Source organism: Panthera uncia, chromosome X, assembly GCF_023721935.1.
Source record: "Panthera uncia isolate 11264 chromosome X, Puncia_PCG_1.0, whole genome shotgun sequence".
In the NCBI taxonomy this organism is placed as follows: domain Eukaryota; kingdom Metazoa; phylum Chordata; class Mammalia; order Carnivora; family Felidae; genus Panthera; species Panthera uncia.
Window position 1 is genome coordinate 10,281,083 of NC_064817.1, and position 24,194 is coordinate 10,305,276.

The 24,194-nt window shown below is 38.2% G+C and overlaps 1 protein-coding gene across 2 annotated transcripts in view; it reads left to right on the forward strand.

The window, feature by feature from the left end:
* Nucleotides 1-213: 213 nt before the first annotated feature.
* Nucleotides 214-24,194, forward strand: part of GLRA2 (glycine receptor alpha 2) — a 183,464-nt gene continuing 159,483 nt past the window's right edge. For both annotated transcript variants that reach the window (XM_049643470.1, XM_049643469.1), the window contains exons 1-2: nt 214-281; nt 2,453-2,586. In XM_049643470.1, coding sequence (XP_049499427.1) covers nt 214-281; nt 2,453-2,586 — 202 coding nt within the window. The remainder of the gene's footprint in view (nt 282-2,452; nt 2,587-24,194) is intronic.

The following is a 24,194-nucleotide window of genomic DNA, read 5'->3' on the forward strand; positions in this document are numbered from 1 at the left end:
GGTCCTGAGCCCCGATTTGACCTGACCATGATGCCTAGGACTGGCACTTTTTGTTTTTCCTCAGCAAACTGTACAAGCCCAAATCTCTTTTTGATTTCCAAGGAAACTAGATTCCTGCCAGATTTCGAATCTGGACAATAAATAGATACTTTGTCCTAGCTTCTTTCTGGAATCTTTTCGGGAATATTTTCCACAAGCATCACAGAAACAGGAATGAACCGGCAGCTAGTGAACATTTTGACAGCCTTGTTTGCATTTTTCTTAGAGACAAACCACTTCAGGTAGGTGAAACGACTTTGCATGCTGATATTTTCCCCATGAAAACTGTTTTAAAGAGAATGTGTCATACAATTTTTATCTATTTTTCTATGCCCTGGACCATATTATTTTAATTTTATAGAGGAGAATTAGATTTCTTTTGTTCTTTTAAAAGGCGTAATTATGGGGGGAGGGTAGTAAATTTTCACAAAGGCAAGTTTTCTGATGCATAACCCCACTCTATGCATTTCAACACGTTTTCACAGCCAATGTGATATTAAGGCAGTCTAATGAGTTGCATGCTCTTTACATTTCTATATAATAATGATTTTTTTTTTTTTGCTGTCAAATTCTTCTTAAAGTCATTTAAAATGATTATTGGATGCAATGCTTTTCATGTGGTGGAAGTGATTGGATTAATTTGCCAGGAGCATGCTCATTTTATATAAAATATAAAAGAACCCTAATTCTTAGTCAACTTGAAACTTGTATTTCAGCAACTAGATGCATACTACGAGAACTACAATTCAGGAAATTTCTTGAAACATCAAAAATATTTAAAATCTCATTTTACCACTATATTCCACTGTTTGGTATATTTGGAAGTTGAATGCCTACCAAAATTGAATTAGTATCACATCTTTGTATTTATCTATACATGAGAAATGGACTATGCATAATTAAAACAAGTGGGAAATTATTATTTGCATGCTTGCATTTTCTACCTAATTTATAAATTACCAAATCAATTGATACTTCAAAATATCAGATAATTATCAGTAAGTGAAAGAGCCATCCTAATGGCAGAGGTTCTAAGACAGCGTAGAGATTAGAGATGTTCATACAACAGTGTAGGTGTCTTCATTTATTTTCACCGAATTTTATGGTATTTTTTCACAGAACCAAGAGAAATGGAACATATAGTAATAATTCTATGAGTACTGGGAAAACCCACTATGTTCTTTTCAGGTTCACACCTACTATGATTAAGAAAAATTGTATGCTGGGTTTCATTAGAATCATCATCACCATCATCATCATCATCATCACCTTCATTACCACCACTATCACCATCGTAATCAAATAATATTTGATTAATCAGATGAATCTGCATATGGGAATGTGAGTATTTTTAGATGACTCTATCAATTTTAACTCCTGCTAAATGTTTAAATCCTCCTTGCATTTAATACTTTGTATTTAATACTACTTCTTTGAAAAAGTGGCAAAAATGTGTTTTCTCAGTGATAGAATTAGATTATTTGTTAAACTATTAATACAGAGCTTGTAGAATATTATGCTTTAGGGAAGAAATAGACATTCAGTCAGCCACTATGTAATGTGAAAGAATTCATTTCACTATGAACCAAATAGGTTCTTTTTATAAGCCCTTTAAGGAAATTAAAAACATGAGAAATTTTCCAATCAACATTTAGTGTTTTTGATAATGCAGAAGACAAAATGATTTAGAAGTTCTTTTTCATGAATACTTTACTGGAGAGTCAACAATTTAAACACTAATATATAAATAACACCTGATAAAATAATAGAAGTACAGACACACTTATTGTTGACCTATTTTAGAATGAAGATAAATGTCCAAGTGAAGCTTTTCTTTTAGACAATGCATAGAAAATTATTAGTAGTTGATAGCTGGAATAGAATCCAGCAGGTGAGAAAATAAGCAACGGAATAATTAGTTCACTGTCTACTTTGTTCTACTCATATTATTATATACTTCTAATAAAAAGAAGACTTATATTAAGGGCTGAAATGCTGGAAGAATTGTTTGAAAGTCATGGAATGATTTTAAGACAATCACATTTTAGAAATTACCATCTTCATTTCATTATCATCATCTTTATTTCTCTGATGACTCTAGAAAGAAATAGCTTTAATATATGTCCATGAAATCTACAACATAAGCTATGCATGTTATATCATCTTAAACATCTTTATAGCTACAGTTTGGACATCTGGGAGATAGGAGTCAGGATTTATAACTCTCATCATTTAAAGTTAACTTTACAGAATGTACAAGTTCAGAAGCTGACCAAAGAGTCTATAATTCTCTTTTTCTTCTTACAAACATATCAAATACATTAACAAAACATGATGTCAAACATTCTGTGAGCATTAGTTCTCAGGCGATGGTAGTGGAATTGTTGCTAAAACAAATTAATGATGTGTTTAGGACGGCTTTCTGCAAAGACCATGACTCCAGGTCTGGAAAACAACCTTCACAGACCCTATCGCCTTCAGATTTCTTGGACAAATTAATGGGAAGGACATCAGGATATGATGCAAGAATCAGGCCCAATTTTAAAGGTAGGTTCCATTTAAATTTACGTTAAGCCTGTGGGAAATCTAGATGTTTAAATAATATGAAATAAGTATTAAGGACTTTTTATTATAAAATGGAAACAAGTATAGTAGTCATTTCTCTTTGGCATTCTTTTGACCTAGCCAACATTTAATACCTTAAATTTTACAGGTTGTTTGCCACCTTTGAAAACTTCCCTCATTTTTATTCCATTCCACAAAGAAAACTAATGTCAGAGATTATTGCTACATTCCCTATTTTAAGTGGGAGTGTGAGTGGAAATGAATACAAGAGCAAATGATGGATTTGACTTGTATGAATGTCTACCAGGATTCATACAAGATTCAAGGATTGTCCAGGATCTTTGGTTTTAATTTTGAATACCTACTCCCAAAGTGAAATTTAAATCTCAATATAAAACATGCCATTTTACACACTGTCAGGCCTCTCTCATTTTTCAACATTGTAACAAGAGGCTCTAATTGAATACATCAGAAATTTTTGGTTTCCTCTTGTTTAAACATTTTAACTGTTTATTTGAAATTGTTTATCTGAAATTAACAAAAATCATAGAATTGTAAAGTGCACATGTCAAAGATGGTGGATCCTTTCTTTGTTTAATTAGAAACAAACCAAAAAGTTTGATGTTTTTATTTGTTCAACATTATAAACATGTAATTAATCATCTGTAGAAATTACTTCTTATCTGTTTATTTTTATTCTAAATAAGAACGAGTTATAATAAATGAATTATTCCTGATGCTTTAACTTTCAAATATATATTTTAAGAGTCTCTTGTGTTTTGTCCCCCTCCCTGTTTTTATATTATTTTTGTTTCCCTTCCCTTTAAATGACAATTGAATTTTATCTTGTAATTTAACATAATGCATTGTGGAGTGTTTATATTTTATAAAAGAAGAATCTTATAATATTCATGCATTGTTTTCGTTTTGCTTATTAGCAGTTTAATTAGATTGCTTTCCTTGAGTTTTGATTAATTTTATTATTGGCAAATATGAGCATGAAAACTAAATTCTAAATCATTTCTTCTTTAAATGCTACACCTCTGAATATACCCAGCTGAGTGCACATTTCATAAACAGATATGTCAGAATTTTGACAAAACAAATGTTTCTGATTTTTAGAGTATTTCCAAAAGCAAAAACAGAACTAAGTTCAAAGCTTGATTCTGCTAAAAACAATTTTCATGCTCATCCCATTTCATGCTAATTTTGTGGTCATTGCTTTGCAAGTCAATATTTGAAATAAAATCCTCTGAGTAACAAGTTGAGAATGAGCTTTCAATGGGACTGCTCATTCATAAATTTATTCATTTAGTCATTCAATAACTTTTGAGTCTGAACTATATGGGAAATATTAACTACTGCATGCTTTGAAAAGTTGAGAGACGAAACAGGTTTGGGAGCTACTGTCAAAAATTTTAGAGGGGAGAGCAGATGTTACATGAATAGTTAAATACAAGAGTATATAATATTAGACAGAAATAGTCAAGGAGTTAATAGTTAAGTAACATTAGGAAGTACAGATAAAATGCTACAGGATTCCAACAAATGAAAACATGATTTCCTATTAAGCTACTCATGAAAAGGTTCATAGAGAAGGTCCAGAGATAGAAAATTGTTTCAAGTTTATGAGCATCATGCTTAATAGCAGCACTTATTCATTATTTTCTAAAAGTAACTTTCCAAAAGGGGAGAGAAGTGAAGAGAGTAATAAAACAAATGCCCATGTTGCCATTGCTACTTCAAATGACCATATAGAATGAGCAATCACTTTCACACAGCTTTTTTTCTAGTCCTTCTGGGGATGTTACTCTTTGGAAATGATATTTCTCATGATTCTCAAGGATAAATAAATGGAGAGAATATCAAGTATAGCAAATCATGGCCATGTTTTTGAGATCTTTCCACTACTTAAAGACCTGAGCACAGGATGTTTTAAAGACTTATAAAAGGGAAATGGGGTAGATATCCTTTAAGACTCTTAACATTAATGGACTTCATGGAGTTTTGCCTCCCTCTCCCTTTAACTCTTCACCTCAAGGAACCCTGATCCTCTTTCATAAATTTTATTTACATGAACCATTTATATCAGATTAATTACCTAACAGCTCCCACAATTCTCTTTACTCTGAGAATCTTGGCTCTTCCTGGATGTAAAACATTCCCCATTATTTTAGACTAAAATAATTTTCACTCCTTGTGTTCCCATGAAAGTTTATATGTCTAATATGGTTCTTTGCATATTTATGTTTTATCAACCCACCCCACAATGCATCTGAGAGGGCAAGAATGTACTATATACAACACACACACACACACACACACACACACACACACACACCGCATAGGGAAAAGGAGTCATCCTTTTCTCCAGAATGAGAAAATAAGGACTGATAAAGAAAGGAAAATATAGATCAATTATGAAGATTAGTGATTACAATTAGATGCAGTAGAAGCTGAGGGTGGAAACTTTTGAGGGACCAACCAGGGGTCACAATGGCTAGTAAAGATGATCTTTGAGCTGAGGAGAAAGACATAAAGAGATAATAGGGAACTTGTTAAATGAGGAGGCTAGGAAGAACATTATAGTACTTACTGTAACTTACTGTAGTTGATTAGCAATGTACGAATGAGAAATGTTCTATAGTAGGTAGAAATGAAGGGTAATTAGGAAATGTGACTGTATCTAGAATAGTGACAGGCACCCTGTAAATGCTAAAAAATAAATTGGCTATGATAACAATAAACATGGTGATGAACATGATGTTGAAAACAACAATAGTAATTAATAAGATGACAGAAGGGCAAGATTTGACCATAAAAATAAAAACAAGAGCAAAATGGGTTTTTGAGGTAAAGGGAATGGCTTTTCTAGATGTCCTATTAAATATTAGCTCTTCTCTGTTTTCCTTGCTGCCATACATTGGCAAGGGAAAAGGAAATGCATATGCATAATTTTTCTTATTGGATGGAATTTTTCCTGCATGCTTTTAAGTCAATAAAATATTTCATGTCTATTCCATATCCTTGATGGGCTCTGAAAGATGTCCTAATGGGCATATATACAAGAAGGAAAATGGACATAAGCTAGAAAAGGGGACCAGAAATGAATCAGACTTAGGCTCTATAATTGAGAGCCATTCTTAGAAACTATGGGGGGCAATAGCTTTTCTGATGTGTTGAAGCACAAGTGTATAAACAAAGTCATGAGTCAGTGTTGCCAATTGCATTCCATCTATAAGATCCATAGAGACCTGGGTCAGATCTTGTCAAAACATAAATTTTCAAAATCTTCAGTTCAGATGAAAACACAAGCTATATTCATTCACAATTACCTGGTTCTGAAACCATGGTAAATATCGATTCTATGTCAACAGAGGGGCCACTTTCCCCACTTGGGTGATTTGTCTCATTGTCAGTTGATTTATCATGGTGTTATTCCATCATCCTATCAGATATTCCTTTGTCAGTATTATTGTATCTTGAAAATGCCACTTTAAACATTAAGCTTTTAAGGAATCCAAATGAAATGCTCAAGCCTGGGCAAAATGCATTAGTTCTGATTCTGTCTCTTTGAAACAAAGCTTTTATCTATTTTAATGAAATTTTCTTTGAAAATAAAATTAACTTAGAGTTATATCCTAAGTTGCATCCCAATGTAAATAAATAACATTTCACTATAGCATTCATTTTGGGAGAAGTTCTGGGATAGATAATGCCAGGAGATAATTATTCACTCCACTTCTTTGTGCATGCCATGCACACTAATTTTTTTCTAAGTCTGGGAGACCTAAATTTGAAAGTGTGATGTGTGACATTAAAACCTACATTTACATGCAATATGGTTTCCTTCATTTTCTAAGGAGTTATCAGCTCAAGAGGTGTTTGGATACAAGTAGAAATAGATCCACTTCCAAAAAATTAGAGGTTCAGGTTTCTCCCCTTGGAAATTCTATTGTATGTAGCCAAGTGGAGCTCAAGCTCAAATGGGCTTACCAATCCCTGTAGGGGGTAGCTTGAGCACAAATGTCCAGCAGGGACATTTGGAAAGGGTGATTCTCTCAGTTAGTGAGAATGAAGTCCCAGTGTGATCGTTTCTTTGATCACCCTGGTAGATGTGGGGTATCAGATGTTACTGTGGATTCTGAGAAAAAGATTAGAATTCTTGCAAGTATCAGAAGTATGTGACTCGAGTGCAAGAAGTTGCAGAAGCCTTCAGGCACCTGAAAGGGTACAGCCATTTTAGAACAAGACAATAGGAGATAAAAGGGAAAAGGGATTATTGAAATGAAAGGCTGCAGATAACAATGGGAAATTTACGTATGACAGTTTTGTTCAGAAATGATGCTGATGAAGATTCTGTAAAAAAAATTAATGTTTATTTTTGAGAGAGACAGAGTGCTAGCAGGGTAGGGGCAGAGAGAGAGGGAGACACAGAATGCGAAGTAGGCTCCAGGCTCCACATTGTCATTACAGAGCCCGATGCGGGGCTTGAACTCAACGAGCTGTGAGATCATGACCTGAGCTGAAGTCGGTCACTCAACCGACTGAGCCACCCAGGTGCCCCAAGATTTTTGAACATCTGAAATCCATTGACTGCCTCACAATTTAGCTTTTCTGGACTGTATGGAGACCAACCAACACTTTTGTATATACTACACTGCTACAATGGGCCTACAAGGTGCTTGCCAGGATTTGAGGTGACATCAGGAAGGAGGCATGTAGAACACTCTAATAGATTCTGGAAAAGTATATGTTTTCCTTTCCATGGTGACAGAGTAGTATGGTGGAGAGAGTCCTAGACTTGGATCCAGAAAATTCACATTCATGTCCTTTTTGAGAAAAGGTGTCTTCACTTCTCCATGCCTCAGGTTTTCTTCTGCCTTTGCCCATCTCATTTGAGTCCTTCTGAGCATCATATTGAGATCATGCATCTGAATGATTTGTCTTTAACTATTATGTTTATTGAAAACAATTTGAATTATTATTACTAGTCCCTCATTTCTCTTTTGTAACTGACACTGATGCTGTATCACCAAAGCTAACCCTTTATGGCTGTTGGGGCCTTATTGTTACTTGATTTTTGTTAATGGACACACACAAAAAAGTCAGAGAAGTTCTAGTACCTTAGAGTGCTACTGCACTAATCAGAGCATAGATGTCATGAGTCTCAGTTGGCTCTCCTTTTATTATATTGGTGGGAAGATTTCCAACTTGGAAGGGCTAGTTCACATTCCTAAATATGAAACAAAGAGGGAGCCATTTGTGGGAAGGAATTATCTTTATACATTCAAATCCCATCCCTGATTATTTTCTTGGACTCATTTTTTTACAAGAACCAAGTAAAAGAAAGAACCAACTTTACTTGGCCCTAGAAAGAAGGACCCTGGGTTTAACTGGAGATATATGACTGTCATTTCTTATGTATTTTCTTGTCCACTTACTGTAGTTGCAAGGGTCACTGCACAAGCATGCAGAATTGATTTCTTATTTTAGAATGAGTATTTTAAAGAGAACATTTGGTCTCTACAACATGGCAGGTTAAGAGCACTGGAAATGGAAGCCCATAATTTAGTTGTTGAGAATGTACTGTATTGCTCCTTGGTTGATTCTGGGTAACTTCATATCCTTAATTTTCATTATTGAAAGAGCCTAAGCATGTTATCCTGAATTATATAGTGCTTGCTGTCCATCTTGAAGGACAATTCAGTCTGTTTTGCTGTTAACACGAGACTTCATTTTTTAAAAAAAGATAACAGCATAGATATCAGGGTATCTTGGTCCTTAATAATTAGACATTAAAGTGTGTCCAGTTAGGGGCACCTGGGTGGCTCAGTCGGTTGAGCGTCCGACTTCAGTTCAGGTCATGATGTCACAGTCTGTGAGTTCAAGCCCCGCGTCGGGCTCTGTGCTGACAGCTCAGAGCCTGGAGCCTGCTTCGGATTCTGTGTCCCTCCCTCTCTCTGCCCCTCCCTGGCTCATGCTCTGTCTCTCTCTGTCTCAAAAATAAATAAAAACATTAAAAAAAAATAAAGTGTGTCCAGTTAGGGCTATCAGGTTTAGAGTGAGGAAAAAATAATCATTTGTTTGTTCCTGGTGGTGCTGAATATGTTTCGTGGTGTGGGATCAGACATGTTTAGAATAGGGTCTTAAAAATGGAAATATAGTTGATCAATCCTCATAACACCAAGGTCTTCGGAAATGTTTTGGGTACTCTTTGTGGTTAACACCTAAGAGGCTGTCCGCTGTCCTGACTGGGGCATGCAGCATTTGCTCATTGACTTATTTCTTGAGAGGGCTACTTTGGACACTTGTGACTGACTGCAGACATTGTTTGTCACATGAAATGCACTGAAGGAAGGACCTGCACAAAGGAATAGGTCTCTAAGTGGTATTCTTAAGTGAGAAAGACATTTAAAAATGAAGCCACTGGGGGTCGCCTGGGTGGCTCAGTCAGTTGAGCGTCTGACTTCGGCTCAGGTCATGATCTCGCGGTCTGTGGGTTTGAGCCCCATGTCGGGCTCTGTGCTGACAGATCAGAGCCTGGAGCCGGCTTCCGATCCTGTGTCTCCCTCTCTCTCTGCCCCTCCTCCACTCTTACTTTGTTTCACTCTGTCTCTCAAAAATAAATAAATGTAAAAAAAATTAAAAAAAAATGAAGCCACTGGGTTACCCTCTTGGAGTCTGGTCTAGCTGGCCAAACAAGTGTGGTCATGGGGCAAGTACATGTAATGGTTTTACATCTTTATACTGGAGTCTAAACACACAGTTCATTTCTTTGTTCCTATAATACATAGTGAGTAATTACTCTGAGCCAGGTGCCACATTACTTGCTAAGTATAAGATGGTAAACCAAAATCCAATTTTTAAGTGTCAGTCCTCACTTTACTAAAAACTGGAATATAATTTGTAAACTCAATGCTGCAGGACCTTTGTAGGAAAGAAATGGCACACTCCAATGGGGGTTGAGAAGGTTTGGAAAACCAGTCCTGAAAGGAGACTGTAGTACTCTGGGACTATCAACAACAGACCTGAAGAGGCAAAGGAGGGAGTGGTTACCAGAACCTAGACAACGTGGCTATATAGACAGGCCACTTAATGAGATCTGTAGAGCAATGTAGTCACTCTATGCTGTCCTAGCAGGGAGAAAGCTACAGAATAAATATTCTGATCTTACTTTCCTCCTGTATTCTATTTTCTTGTTGGAGCCTCTCACTGGCCAAATCCAACTAGAAGTTAGAGGGCAAGGGAGCTCAAAGATGTATACCTTAAAGGTCAGCTTCCCAAGGTACAGAGAAGAACAGAAAAGAGAAGACAGTGTCTCTGGAAAGAAATGGAAGATAATCAGCACAAAGCCAATGTGCAAGCAAAGTCATCCCTCAACCTTCCAGTGGTGGAGCAGATATCTCCAAAACCGATAATCAGTTCAGAAAGTCTGCCCTGATCAGTCTTGGGAAAGAAGGGAATTGAGAAAGGGATGTCATTTGGATATATTATCCCAAGAGTAAATACCTCTAAAAGCACAGAAGAGAGAGGAAGATAATGTAAACTGATAGTTCTGTCTCCTAAACTGACAACTGAAAGAGGCACATTGTGTGTGTGTGTGTGTGTGTGTGTGTGTGTGCACGGCGCGCGCGTGCACGGGGGCGGGGGTGCCGAGAGGGGGGCGGAGAGAGAAAGCTTTCTGTGGAGTATATGAATATAATCAATATGGCTTCCCGTCTATCTAATATGTTTATATGTTTGCCAATACTATATTGTTGTGCTTTGCCCCATGGTCATCCCTTCCAGGCTCCTCATACCGGGATGTGTTGTGGGCTTAGATTTGAGCATAAGACTTAATGCCGAGTCTCTTTGGGCTAGCATTTCTGAGACACTTTCTTTCCAGCCATGCTCTTGTGTCCTGCATAGAGCCGAAGAGTGGTAGATGAAGAAAAGATTGGGTGAAGGCTAGAAGAGTGTGAAGACCAGGAGTAGAGTAGTGTGTGTTTCAAGGAAATGGTGAGGCCTGTTTCCCACTCCTTGGCTGGTTTGATTACCGCACCTGAAACACAGTTATCACGGCAATTTTGCTACTTTAGGAAAACCTCAGAACCACTTTACCACATAATTTTTCTTTCATTTTTAAAACCCAAGTGTATAGAGAAGATAATATAATCTATCTTTTTCTGATTTATTTACATTTAAATACTGCAAGATGTTGATTTCTAAGAACCACTTCATGTCTAACAAGGCAGTTGAGATTTCTTTTATCAGGCTTTCTCCTACAAAAAGCATTCTATGCCCCAAAAATATATTCAGAAAACAAGGAGTCTGTTTATTCAGCTTTGAACCTCAAACTCTCTGAAAATTGAATGATACACACATTTGGCAAACGGCACTATAGCAACTCAAGCTAAATGATGTGATTCAGAATAATTTATAAATATAATGTGCAATGCTCACAGTGGAATTCTTACAGTCTACTTTTTCCTTTGAGTTAACTCTGGTTTTAGTACTTGAACGTTGCATAAAGTATGTGAAGCCAAAGGATTGAGGATTTAGTACTAAACCAAATGAGCAACCAACCAGATGTGTTTCTCTAACCACGAGTTTCAGAACACCTGCCTCAGGGTCACCTGAGAGTCCTGTTAAAAGGGCACATACCTGGCCCCACGCTTCTCCAGGCTTACCTCTTCAGAACTGCTGAGTGATGGGATCTTAAAATATTCACTTGAACAAATTCATAACACCTTGCAGCTTATAGGGCTAGAATGAGAAAATTTTGCCCCTGTATCTGAAGGATAATACCTTCCTTGTATTGTCCCCAAGATACCACGTGCCAGGAATTGCCTTACCAAATAAAGAGGGGGGGGTGGAATCCCACAAGAGAAAAAAAAAATCTAAACAGAGACTCATGAGACCCGATTTTTTCACCTAACCTTTCTGGGATTCATTTTTGTCATCTCCGAAAATAAAGGATTTGGACCAAGATGTCTATGTCACTTCCAACTTTGATAGTCCCTTGCCTTTATATTCTAAATTAAAACTCTAGGGTATGTCACTTTATAAATTATTAATTCACCCACAGAAGAGCTTGGATACATCCACTTTTCCTAGAGAACACGTCTTTCTGCTGAGAAATAGTAATTATGTCCAGATATTTTTTGCAGTTGTCCCTGTCTCATTTTAACTCCCAATATTTCAAGGATGGCCATTATCCTATGGGAAGACTCTGGAAACTTATGAGGGGATTACTGAAGAAATCAGGCATTTATGATTTTGTCTTGCTTTTGGTCTGGAGGTGGCAAATTCATGCACAGAGGCTGCTTCTGGGAAAAGTACCACCATGTTTCTTTAGTTCAGCATCTGGCCAAAGATGTTTCTCAAAACACTAGTCCCATGAAATATTCTCAGATAAGAGGTTTAAAATGTAAAATAAGAATGGGATAGTCTACAAAACATCCTCTGAGAGAGCCCCAATAGTCATTAGCATATTAAAAAGTTTCAAGAAAACCTGAAGTAAAAATACACAAATAAATGTTTTTAAAACTTTTTTTTTCACAGGGGCTTATCCTATGCTTATTTGATCATGAATTTCTTAAATGAGTAACATTCTGAGGGACTGGTGTTTCATAGAATACACTTTGGAAAATGTGGTCTTGGTAAAATCCATAGTTTAAAAAAATTTTTTATATTTATTTATTTTTGAGAAAGAGAATGAACACAGGAGGGGGAGGGGCAGAGAGAGGGGGACAGAGAATCTGAAGTGGGCTCCATGCTGGCAGCACAGAGCCCGAGTTGGAGCTCGAACTCATGAACTATGAGATCATGACTGAACCAAAGTTGGATGCTTAACCAACTGAGCCACCCAGGTGCCCCTAAATTCCATAAATCTAAATGAAATCTCTTGCCATGAAAATAGATGATGATGATGATGATGGAAAACCTATGATGCTCTGATAGATAATATCCATAAGAGTGAGAAGGCTCCTGCATTCAGTAAACTTGGCTTTCATTTTGATACATGGTCAACATGAGCATCCTGATGCCACAAGAGAATTACTCTACAAGTTAAAATATTATTGCAGGCTATTTATCTCCTGTTTCATTTACAGGAATAAATGAGCAAACAGTGGTGTTTTGAAAAAACAAACATTGAAGACAAAAGAAAAGACATTAGTCAATACAGCAAAATACTTCAATCAGATGATCATCTTCTATTTTAGTCTTTATGTTTCCTGAATGCTGAATGACAAATACACATCCAAACAAGTGACCTTTAACCTTGAACTAAAGACATTTCTCCAGCAGGCTAGGACAAAGTTTCAGGCCCGTATGAAGAGTTTCCTCTTGGATTGCCATTGTCTCTTTCAGGCAGTTTTCCAAGATGGATAAATTTTATGGTTGTACGATTTCCATTCAGCTGGTGGTTTAGAATTTTTTTCCCATCACGTCCTTGAAATGAAATTTTTCAAATTTGAATCCATTCTTAAAAACCCCACATTTAAAAACATTGAAATTATACAATATTTATCCTAGATAACTTGTGTAGGTTTAAGAGTAAGGTCTTCATTTATTAGCACTAAAATATATTCTAAGTGGGTCTTCTCAAAATTAATTATGTTTCATACTTAGATATATAAATTCCCAGGAAAAACTATTGAAAATTGTTTTCAATAAAGGTGGATGTGGGGAGAAATGTATTTGACATAATTACTAAATGTCTTGGGAAAAATATATATGTGTGTGTGTGTGTGTATCTTTAATCTTATTATATAATATAATAAAGATTATATACATATAATCTTATATATATATTATCTTTATTACTAGTTATTCTCCCATGCTTTCTCTGAGAGAGTTTGTCAAATAACCAAGTATGATTTTTTTCTTTCTGTTTCTTACTCCAGGATCTTAGGGAAATACGAGAACAAAGTAGAGAGTGAGGAAATATTAAAACTACCTTAGATTTAATCAATGACTTCTGATCCATGCCATTGATTTCATACAGTAGATGAAGATACATTGATGACAGAGCAACTACACATTCTGTATGAGACTAGTCCTTTATATGAAACATTGCTTCAAGGTATCCACACTGATGGCATCAGTGTAACTGACATTTCACTGTACGACCCACAGATAATGGAATACCAATTTTTAAGCTTTTCTGGTGATTGAGGGCTGGCAGCCTTAGACATACTGGACCTCAAGGAGGAAGTGAGTGAAGATTAACTATAATGAAGTTACTTAGCATATACACTGTTTGCTTACTCTGTCTTCAAATTTTGTTTTATATAGCCTGATGCCTGACTCAAATTCCTTGTTATCATTTGCTTCTGATGTCACTGCTGATTCTCCATTTCTAGGAGGTGGACAGTGGCATTAGGGGACTAGGGACTAGGGGGACTAGGGACCATTAGGGGACAAGGAGATGGCTTTGCTGAATCCTTAGCTATAGAAGTCAGGGAATACAAACAAGAAGGTAACATTTTCTCCAGAATTTTGAGATTTGCTTTCAAAATGAAGTACATAATATCTTCCCAAAATATAAAAATTTAAGAAGAGATCATGGCTCTTTGAAAGGAAGTGTCACATAGGCCCAATGCCATGTCTTGTGAGTAGGAAAACTGGCACCAAAATTTCCATGTTTTTCAGGAGGAGTTTTGATAGATAAAATGCCACTCTGCTTCCTCTCTCTAAAATTTGAGATCATAGCTTCTTATCAGCAAAGTTGCTATACTATTCAGTATTTATTTTCTCTGGAATATCCTGTTTCATTTTCTGGGGTTGGTGACCACTCTGTGACCAGTAGCATACTTGACCTAATGCTTACCAAATGAATCCTATATTATCAGGCTGATTTTCTCCAGCTCTCCAAAAATAGGAGGAATTACCCACAGTCTGGGATATGTGTTACATTTATTTCCCCCAAGCACCTACCTACATTTCCAATATTCATATTTGTTTATTGGGCACATATGCCTCATTTAACTTCATCCTTTATTCAAATCTTCTGAACAAATATTCCCACTTAAAACCCAGCAGGTGGCTTCCTGTTCCATAGATCTCCTGATGTCAACCAAGTTTCTAAAATGCTGGGCTTTCAGCAAAGTGTATGAATTTGTGACTTGGGGCATATATCCTAACTCCCCTTAAAAAAAGGATTTCCTCAGCAAGAGAACACACTTAAGGAAAAAATTCCACATTTCTACTTGTCAAACAGACTCTGCAAATAGCATAATTACACGCAGATTTTTTTATTTCCTGCCTAATTTGAAACTGGGTTTGCATAGGGCCCTTGGGTGAAGAGTCTTCCATAGCACCCACTCACCCCAACTGAATTCTTTGAAGAGGCGTCAATGTATAGTTAACAGCAATATAGCTTGGGTGAAGGAATGTTTGTGGAGCTCAGTGAAAACAGATCGACGCACGACGTTTCCATGACTGAATTATGAGTCCTTTGTCATGAGACCTTTCTCATTCCTCTATACATGAAAAGAACATAGATATTCTATAAGAATCTGGAACCAGGTGCTAACAATATGTGCCACAATAAACTGTGCATATGTAAAGTCTCAAGTGAGTAGCTATCCCTCAGTGTCGAACTATTCATATAAATGTCAGAATAAATTATCTGCTTCAGCGATAGAGCAAAACAGTTGAGGGTATTAACAAAAAGTGCCCATCGGTGACATCGCACAATATGCCATATAAATTGCAGAATGACACCTTTGAAAAAAATTTGTTTACTGCCGAGGGGTAATGTGGCAGGTGCAAAGAAGGCAAAGAAATATAGAATGGATAATAAATAGATTCTAAAGGCAAGCTAAGATCAGAAATAAACTCCTATACTTTTTTTAGAAAACTCATAGTGCAGCTGCTCTGGGGTGTCTGATTGGCGATATCTTTATCTGAATGCACAGGAAAAGCAAGCTGAGCTGTCACCCAAGAGAGTGCAGAGCTCAAAATACTAGTATCCTCGATGTTCTAGGCCTCTCATGACTCTAGAAATTCTCCTGGGACTTATCACTTCCTTATACACCTGCACATGGCTTACAAGGATCTTTGTGGTTAGATTTTTTACTACATCTATCTGAGGTTAGATTTCTGAGAGGCAGACCCTGTGTGCGAGTAATTTACTAAGGACAAGTGAGCAGGAGAGACATATAAGAGGGTGATATGAAAATCAGGAAGGAATGGAGGAGAAACCCAGTATGGGCGTGATCTCAGGCAAAGTTCAATAGAAGGTGGGTTCGACCTGATCGCCAGAGTTTCAGGGGAAACTCTTCAGTGTAAGCTGTACCCCAGTGTTTTCCTGAGTAGAGGCAAGAGAGCTGGGTTTTCATACTCCCCTCTGTCAATTATTGAGTAAAGACTGCCCTCAGGGTGTATGTAAGTGAGTGGAGAGAGTAAATTTCCCAGATGTTTCTATGTATCTCTTTTCATGTGGGCAAAAGGACCTCCAGTAGCCCCAGAACAGTCCTCTGTGAAAGGCCACATGTTCTGACTACTGGAAGCAAAAGCACACTGAGGTGAGAGGCCGAAAATGATAAATGGGATCCAAGGAACCTGGGGGAGAATCAATACCGTCCATTTCAATGTGACCATTCCACATCTCCAGCCATGCCCTCCCACTCTGTTCCAGCCTCAGTGCCCTAGTTCCTGTTCCTCAAACCTTTTATTTGTGGTGTTTTGCCACTTTAATTTCCCTTCACTGTGCCTGCCTTTCCAGCTGCCTAATACCTACTCATCCTACAGACCTCAGCGTCAATATCATGTCCTCCAGTCTCTTGTGATTGGCTGCTTCTCTGTCTCTTTCCCTCTAAACTAGTTCAAGGAGGCCAGAGATTGGGCTTATGTCATTCCCCACTGTACCTCCAACATCTGACAGTAGGTGGGTAGCCAATAAACATTTATCAAATGGATAGAAAAACTTACAATACCAATCTTATTCCTAGAAAAAAAAAGCTTTATTCTTAGAATCTATACTAAAACAAAGTTGGACATGAACAACTGAATTAAAATAAAAAATTACTATCTGGTAATATTTGTGATTCTTTAAAAATGCACAAGGGGCACCTGGGTGGCTCAGTGGGTTGAGCATCCGACTTCGGCTCAGGTCATGATCTCACTGAGTTTGAGCCCCGCATCGGTCTCTGTGCTGACAGCTCGGAGCCTGGAGCCTGCTTGGGATTCTGTGTCACCCTCTCTCTCTGCCCCTCCCCTGCTCACACTCTGTCTCTGTCTTTGTCTCTCTCCAAAATAAACATTAAAAAATGCATGAAGTTTCCCCACACGTGTTATCTCATTTGACTCCTTATGTATTCCTCAGAATCAAAAACAGCTGGAATTTTGTTTACCATTCTTATTATTTAGGGGGAAGAAAATGTCATTTTGCTGTCAGACAGGACTTAGGCCAACACTACCTTCCCAGATACATAAAACCTAGGATGGAGAAGAATGTAGGTCATGATTTAAAGAGTGAAGACAAAAACCCTCGATCTGCAATCCTTCATTGAATGTATTTTTAATATAACTGCCCCCCTTTCTATTACGGGGTGAGTCTAATTTAGCTTTGAACTCCCAGATTTTTGTGCTCTTTGTAGGAGCTTAATAAATGTTCAATGTTGAGTGAGGAGATTCATTCACATATAGATACATATCAAACATTTGTTGTGCATATGGCACTGTGCTAGGCACCAAGTAGAGGAGAATTAAAAGGGAAATTGTTAATTTACCAGCATTCTAACCTCCAACTTTCCTATCCCACCTCCTTCTACTTTACCACTATTCCAGGGCTAACATCCTACGTATAAAAAGCTGTATTTTCCATGCCCAATTCTGCACAGGGATGTATGGTAGCAGCAAATGTACCCAAATAGGATTCACTGGCCTGAGGCAACTTTCCTACTCAGTGCCTGCAGTGTTTAGTAAATAAAACCAATGTGCCCAAATGATACTCATTGTGAATACTGGTTATACCTGAATTACCAGTAAGTTCCAACTGCTAAAGCAATATCAGATTCCCTTCATGGTTATAGCCCTTAACCCCTTCGAACCAGTGAGCCTGTGATTGATTCTCCTCTAAAATTCTCCTTTTGAGCCTCATCTTCCAGCTTCATCCAAAATAGAAGAGTGGCTTTCAAGGTATAGGATTCTCCCAGATTATGAGGCAACGGACAAAAACTTTTCATAGAGCCTGAGAAGCCCAACTTAGGCACTTACTACTAATGATGATCTTTATATTTCTTTGGAGAGCCCTTTATATGCTAGAGGTCAAACTACAGAGGAGAAACAAAAAGTAGCTCTAGGCTCCATAAAAGAGGTGATTGTTTGAATTGGGTCTTATGAGATGAGTAGGTACTCTATGAATGAAAAAGAGAATTTCAGTTAGGGAAGTCTCTATGTCTGGGGAGAAAATGGCTAGCTTGGGGGATAACAAAAGATGAGTGTACCTAGAGGAAGTAAAAGGAGGTGAGTCATAGAAGATGAGGCTAGAAAATAAAGTTAGGGCCAGAGTGTTAAGGAGATTATTAACACGTTGAAATTTAACCATAGGTAACAGGAAGGCAATGAAGGTTTTTAAGCAGAGAAGGGGCATAACTAAATGTGGTTTCTAGGAAGATAACTCAAAATACCTTTCAAATGATATGCTAGAATGGTGGAGAATCAGGGTGCCATGACAATCACCCACAAGAGAGAAATAGTGAAGCTTTAGGCTTAGACAGTGGCAATGGGATTAGAGAGCAGGAGCCAGATTAACAAGATAAATTTAAGGCTAAATTGCATTAGACAAGATGTGGAGGGTACAACAGAAAGAGTAGTGTTTGATGCAAGGTTCCAGTTCAGGCAATGAGCAGTTGGTGATTTTGTTTACCCAAAGAGGAGATATAAGGGGAAGAAGATGCTGAGGGAGGAAGATAATAAGCTCAGCTTTGGGCACGTGTTTGAGATGACCACTACAAATCCACGCAGACATGTCTAACCTGCAATTGAAAATGTTAATTTGAAGCCAAAAAGATATGTCAGGGCTACAAATGTAAGAATGGGATTCATCAGAATGTGATAGTATCAACTAAGATCACTCAGTGCAGAAGTGTAGAAAGAGTAGTGAAGAGGACTAAGAATAGGACGTCCATGTACATGAACATTGAGGGAGTAGGGGGAAGGGAAGGAGGACTCAACAAAGAGTACTGAGAAGGAGTGGTCAGAAAATCTGGCAAAGAACCAGGAAAAGATGTATGTAGTCACTGATGTTAAAGGAAGAGAGAGTTTCGTGGATGAGGAAATCAATCATGCCAAGTGCAGCAGGAACGTTGAGTAGAAAGAGGCAAGGAAGGAGACCACTGGATTTTGTCAGTGAGACATTTTTGACCTTAGCAGGGGCAATCTCTCTAAAACAGGGTGACAAAAGCTTAGATTGTATTTGGTTGTAGAGTAAATGAAATTTTACAAAGTGGAAAAAAGTGAATGTGTAAACTTTTCATTTAAAGGAGTAATGCCAGGGATGGGGCATCTGGGTGGCTCAGTCGGTTAAGCATCTGACTTGATTTTGGCCCAGGTCATAATCTCATGGTTCATGGGTTTGACATGTGGCTCGTGCTGACAGTGCAGAGCCTGCTTGGGATTCTCTCTCTCCCTCTCTCCCCCCCTCTCTCTCTGCCCCTCCCCTGCTCATGCTTGTGCATGCTCTCTCTCTCTCAAAAATAAATTTAAAAAACTTTTAAAAAATTCATACAAAAATAAAAGATAAAAGACTAATGCCAGGAAGAAAAAGGGAGTTCACATATTAGCTTACAGAGTTTGAGAGAAGGAAGGCTTTTGTTTTGAGATTAAGATGAAAAGAATGCATTTATGAAATAAGGGAAAGGTAGATTGAAAATACAAGAGAGATAGAAGGTAACTGATGAAGCAGAGATTACCCTTGCACTCAAGGAGAAATATCACTTCCTTACTCCGATAGTAAGTTTTACTGGTGGACAGGATGGTAGTCAGGGTAAGTTCACATCCAAAGGCCTCTATTTTCTTGGTGAAGTCATACTCTATCACCTCACACAGAGGGGTCACTGCCATCAGCATGGGCTGGTCCTGAGTATAGTCACCAATAAGCTGGAAAAGAGCACCAGACTCTTGATGCTTTGACTGATGGCCCTCTTTACTATCAGGACAGTCCACCCAGACATTCAGGAAGCATTTTTAAAATTTAAATAAATCATAAAAACAGATTTTTCTACTAAAAGTACACTTGTTAGTAGGATTAATGAGTAGGGAGATTTTATATATATATAAAGTAAAGAGAGAGAGTGCATACATAAACAGGGGATGGGCAGAGGGGGAGGGGAGGGAGAATCTAAGGCAGGCTCCATGCTTAGTGTGAACCGAACACAAAGTTCAGTCCCACGACCGTGGGATCACGACCTGAGCCAAAATCAAGAGTCAGATGCTCAACAGACTGAGCCACCTAGGTGCCCCCCAAATCTGTTTTAAACATAAGACCCAGAAGGTAATATGTGCAATACTCAGACAAAAAATGAAGGAACTAAAGAGGTTCAGTGTCCAAGATATCTATCATTTGCCTTGGCCAACCCTTTATCCCTCACTGCATCTATCTATATATTTCACACTATTTTCATTGTAGAGGCCCAGAAAGAGTTAATAATAAAGGTAGTAGTTGACGTTACCTGAGTCCTTACCATGTGTCAAGCATTCCTGTAAGCACTTTGCATATTCATTCATTTAATCCTTCCAATACCCTTATAGACAAGTATATACATGGTATTATTAGCCCTATTTTACAGATAAGGAAACTGAAAAGCAGAGCATGGTAGGACACAGAGCTAACTTTCAATCACATGTAGTGTGGCATGAGTCTACCCTATTCCCATTAGTGGGATAGTAAAGGCCTAGAAGATTGGTGTTGTTGTACACCAAGTTCATGAGTTAGACCTGTATCCATTTCTTAATTGTAGAGCCACGCTTGGGCCTGTGAGTCTGGAAGGCTGCAGGAGATTTGCCTCAGAATGTGTTTATTATTCAACTTTGTATCTTCAGATTCGAGCACATTAATCCTTCATAAATATTTGAGGAATAATTAAATGAATGAGCAAAGTTGATCTCTCTCCAATCAACCAACAGCTTTCTGCTCGGAATACGTTGGAACTGGCCTGCAGCTTGTGGGGGTGGGGAGGCAGTTAGTGGGTGAGGGAAGGAGAAGAGATTCAGTCACGGCTTCTTCACAGGTTACACGCTCTGTGATTTGGTGCCTGACTAATGGCATTTTGTAGTCATGTTTTTACATCTTCTTTCAGTGCAAATTTGTGATGTGTTTCAATATATCACAGAAAAATGCTGACTATGACATACCACAAGCATCTGGCATTTTCTGTAGTCTGAGAGTCTACTTTCTAGTGCAGTTTACTCTCTGGGCTCTGAGAATGTTTTCATTTAATAATCTCAATCATTTGGACACAGTGGGAACAAATGCTAAGTCTGGGACCTGAAGTCTGCAATTTGATTCTCTTTATCATAACTTTCCAACATAGATGATGAGCCCAAGCTTGCAAAGATAACAGGGGAAGGAAGGTTTTAAGTACCGCTTGCTGGAGTAGTGTTCTTTAAGACCTAAGGAGACTGCTCTCTGAAATAACGTATGTGGTCTCTTCTTACACAGAAGGGGCACTGACTGCTTAAGTACAAAGTCAACTTTACTTTGAGGCCAGGTAAAAATCAATCATAACATACTTTGGAGAAACACTTATGATGTGCCTAACTTATAGGTACTCCGAGGACTTATTGAAAGCAGTAATAGGACAGTAACGGTCCTTCAGAAAATGTGTCATCTTGGTGAACAAATGAAATAAAGAGACATAAAACAAGTCTGAGCTACAGAAGCCAATTCTTCTCTATATAAACATGCAGCTACGTGTGGAATTACATCATGGCAACTCGGAGTTCTGAATAAGGGAGTTCATGATGGCTGAAGTATAAGGAAGAGGTAGAAAATGAGGGAGGACTTGAACTATAGGCGGGGTTTGCAGAGACAATGTGTGCCTCATGGTGTGTCAGGCAACATGTTAAATGTGTCGCATGCAGGATCTTGTTGATTCCCTACAAAATGGATAAACACTACTGTTACCAATTCCCTTTTGCCAGATCCAGAAGGTAACGTTCAGAATCCTTACAGCTGGCACAGCTGTGAGAGGCAGAACAGCTGGTTACGTTCAGGCTGTGGAGCGTTGGAGCCCACAGACCTACCCACGGCCCCGTTCTTATGGTAGCCTAAGCAGACTGCCAGGGTCTGTGTTTGCAAATGAACAACACATCTGACTGGAAGGGAGCTTTGGAAGAGTGTGCGTGAATGCAGGGTAATCCCCAGAATGAAGACTCTCTTAGGAAGATTCTAGCTTTTTAACTTGAGGGACTTTCTACCTCCATTACCTGAGAGTTTGGGAATGGGGTCATTTCTCATCAGAGGATTCTTTTCTACAGCACTGCTATCCTGTGTTTGGCACAACACACAAAATTAGAGCCCATTAAAAGCTTCAACAAATCTTGTCTCTAGTGTGCACGGATTAGGAGTACAAACTCCACTGTATTTCTTTAGCAAATCATCCAGACACTCATGTCTTCAAATTCTAACCATCTCAAGGTCCCAAAGTGATTTTCCTGCTTGCTGTCATGAGCTGACATATGTCTAATGGGAGAATGACATCCTCCAATTCAAGTGTGAACTTCATTGTGGTGCATAAGAGGAGGCCACTTAACTTCTTCATTCGTGGAGGGGCAGCTCCACTTGGCTTAGTATTAGAGATCCTATCACAGTGAGATGGAGGTGGAAATATATGATATGATAAAATCCAGACATAGGACAGTTTCTCTACAACTTTAAAAAATCTCAAACAATGCAAAATTTGGAGGCCTTTGAATTTCAAGAGCAATAATGCAGGGTCCATCTTCGATTTCTGATTATGTGTTGGCTAATAATATGTACATTTATAAAACAGAGCCATATCTTTCCCATCCTGTATGTAAAGAAATAGATCAGCCTCCCTACAAAGAATCTCTCCTTTCCTTTCCTTTTCTCCTTCCCCATGCACGATTCATTGTCTCCTCTTTGACATTCCCTTACAATGTTAGTCTTACCATCACATTATATTACAGTTAGTCTGATTTACATCTTTTTTAAAAAAAATTTTACAGTTTATTTATTTTTGAGAGAGAAAGTGAAGGGCGGGGAGGGGCAGAGAGAGAGGGAGACACAGAATCAGAAGCAGGCTCCAGGCTCTGAGCCGTCAGCACAGAGCCTGATGTGGGGCTTGAACTCACGAACTGTCAGATCATGACCTGAGCCGAAGTTGGATGCTTAACTAAATGAGCCACCCAGGCATCCATTCATCTTTGTGCCATGACAGATTGACTTAATTGGATGCAAGGATAGAGTGCATTTTGGTATTCCCAGCAACTTATAGGCACCACTGTAAGCGCCCAGCCCATATCACCAATCCCTGATCTCTTCAATGCACCATCTGACTTCCAACTGCCAACACTTGGATTTCTTTGCTTGAAGGCTTTCTCTGACCTAAGCCACTTTGCCCACCCTGTGGCAGACCAGAAGTGCAGATGAATTAATGCCCCCTGAGAATACTCTCATTCAATGACTGATGGGAGTTGATGTAAAATACCCCAGTTCCTTCTTCCCCTGGGAAGTATAGCTCAGAAGAATGTGCCTTCCAGAGTTGTTCATGGAATAAAGCTTCATTTGCCCTCAAAGAATAATGGACTTGCTAAAGTACCTTTTCTTAGTTTCTTTCCCTACCCTGTCTCTCTTCTCCACCTCCCAACTGGTGTATCATTCACCTCTTTAATAAACTACTTTCACCTGAGTCCTTGACTCAAGGATAACCCAAATGAAGTAATCACCCAATATACAGAAGTCTAATGAATGTCCTTTTAATGAAACTTAATTACAAAGATACAGAGTGTAGCATGACATTAGAGGTATAAAAGCACGATGCTACATAAGTGCTAGGGGCCTATTAGTCAAATTTGAGCACATGTAAACACAACAAACATCATGATTTCAGGGTTTCCCTCTGCAGTAGTGAAGCGGCTGTCCTAGTTGTTAGTAGAGAAGAGTGCATGTCAGGAACTCTGGCTTCTATTTTTAGATCTCTTGCTGACATAGAAAACCTCTGTTTCCTAATAGTACAATGGTGACCTTCCTACCCTTGGAGAAATGGTGCAGAATGCCTAATGAGAAAACAGTCCCTTATTTGTGGAAGCCACAGGGGAAAAGAGGAGGGAAATGAAAACTTAGGTACTATATATTGGCAGGCATGGTGCTCTAAGACTTCCTTTGGCAGCCAAACAGCAAGAGCTGGGTTGCCCAGCAGTGCAATGGCCTTGAACAGAATTTAGGTCTCCAAGCTTCCAAAGCCCGGTTCTGAGTCTAACATTTCCAAAGGGTAATCATTTCTTCTTTTTTTAAGCCTTGCATTAAAAAATAATTTTTTTAAATGTAAAATCATGACTCTCATGCAGATACAAAATGAATACATGTTAAAGATTTTATTTGACTCATTAATCAATGAGGGAACCAGACCAGA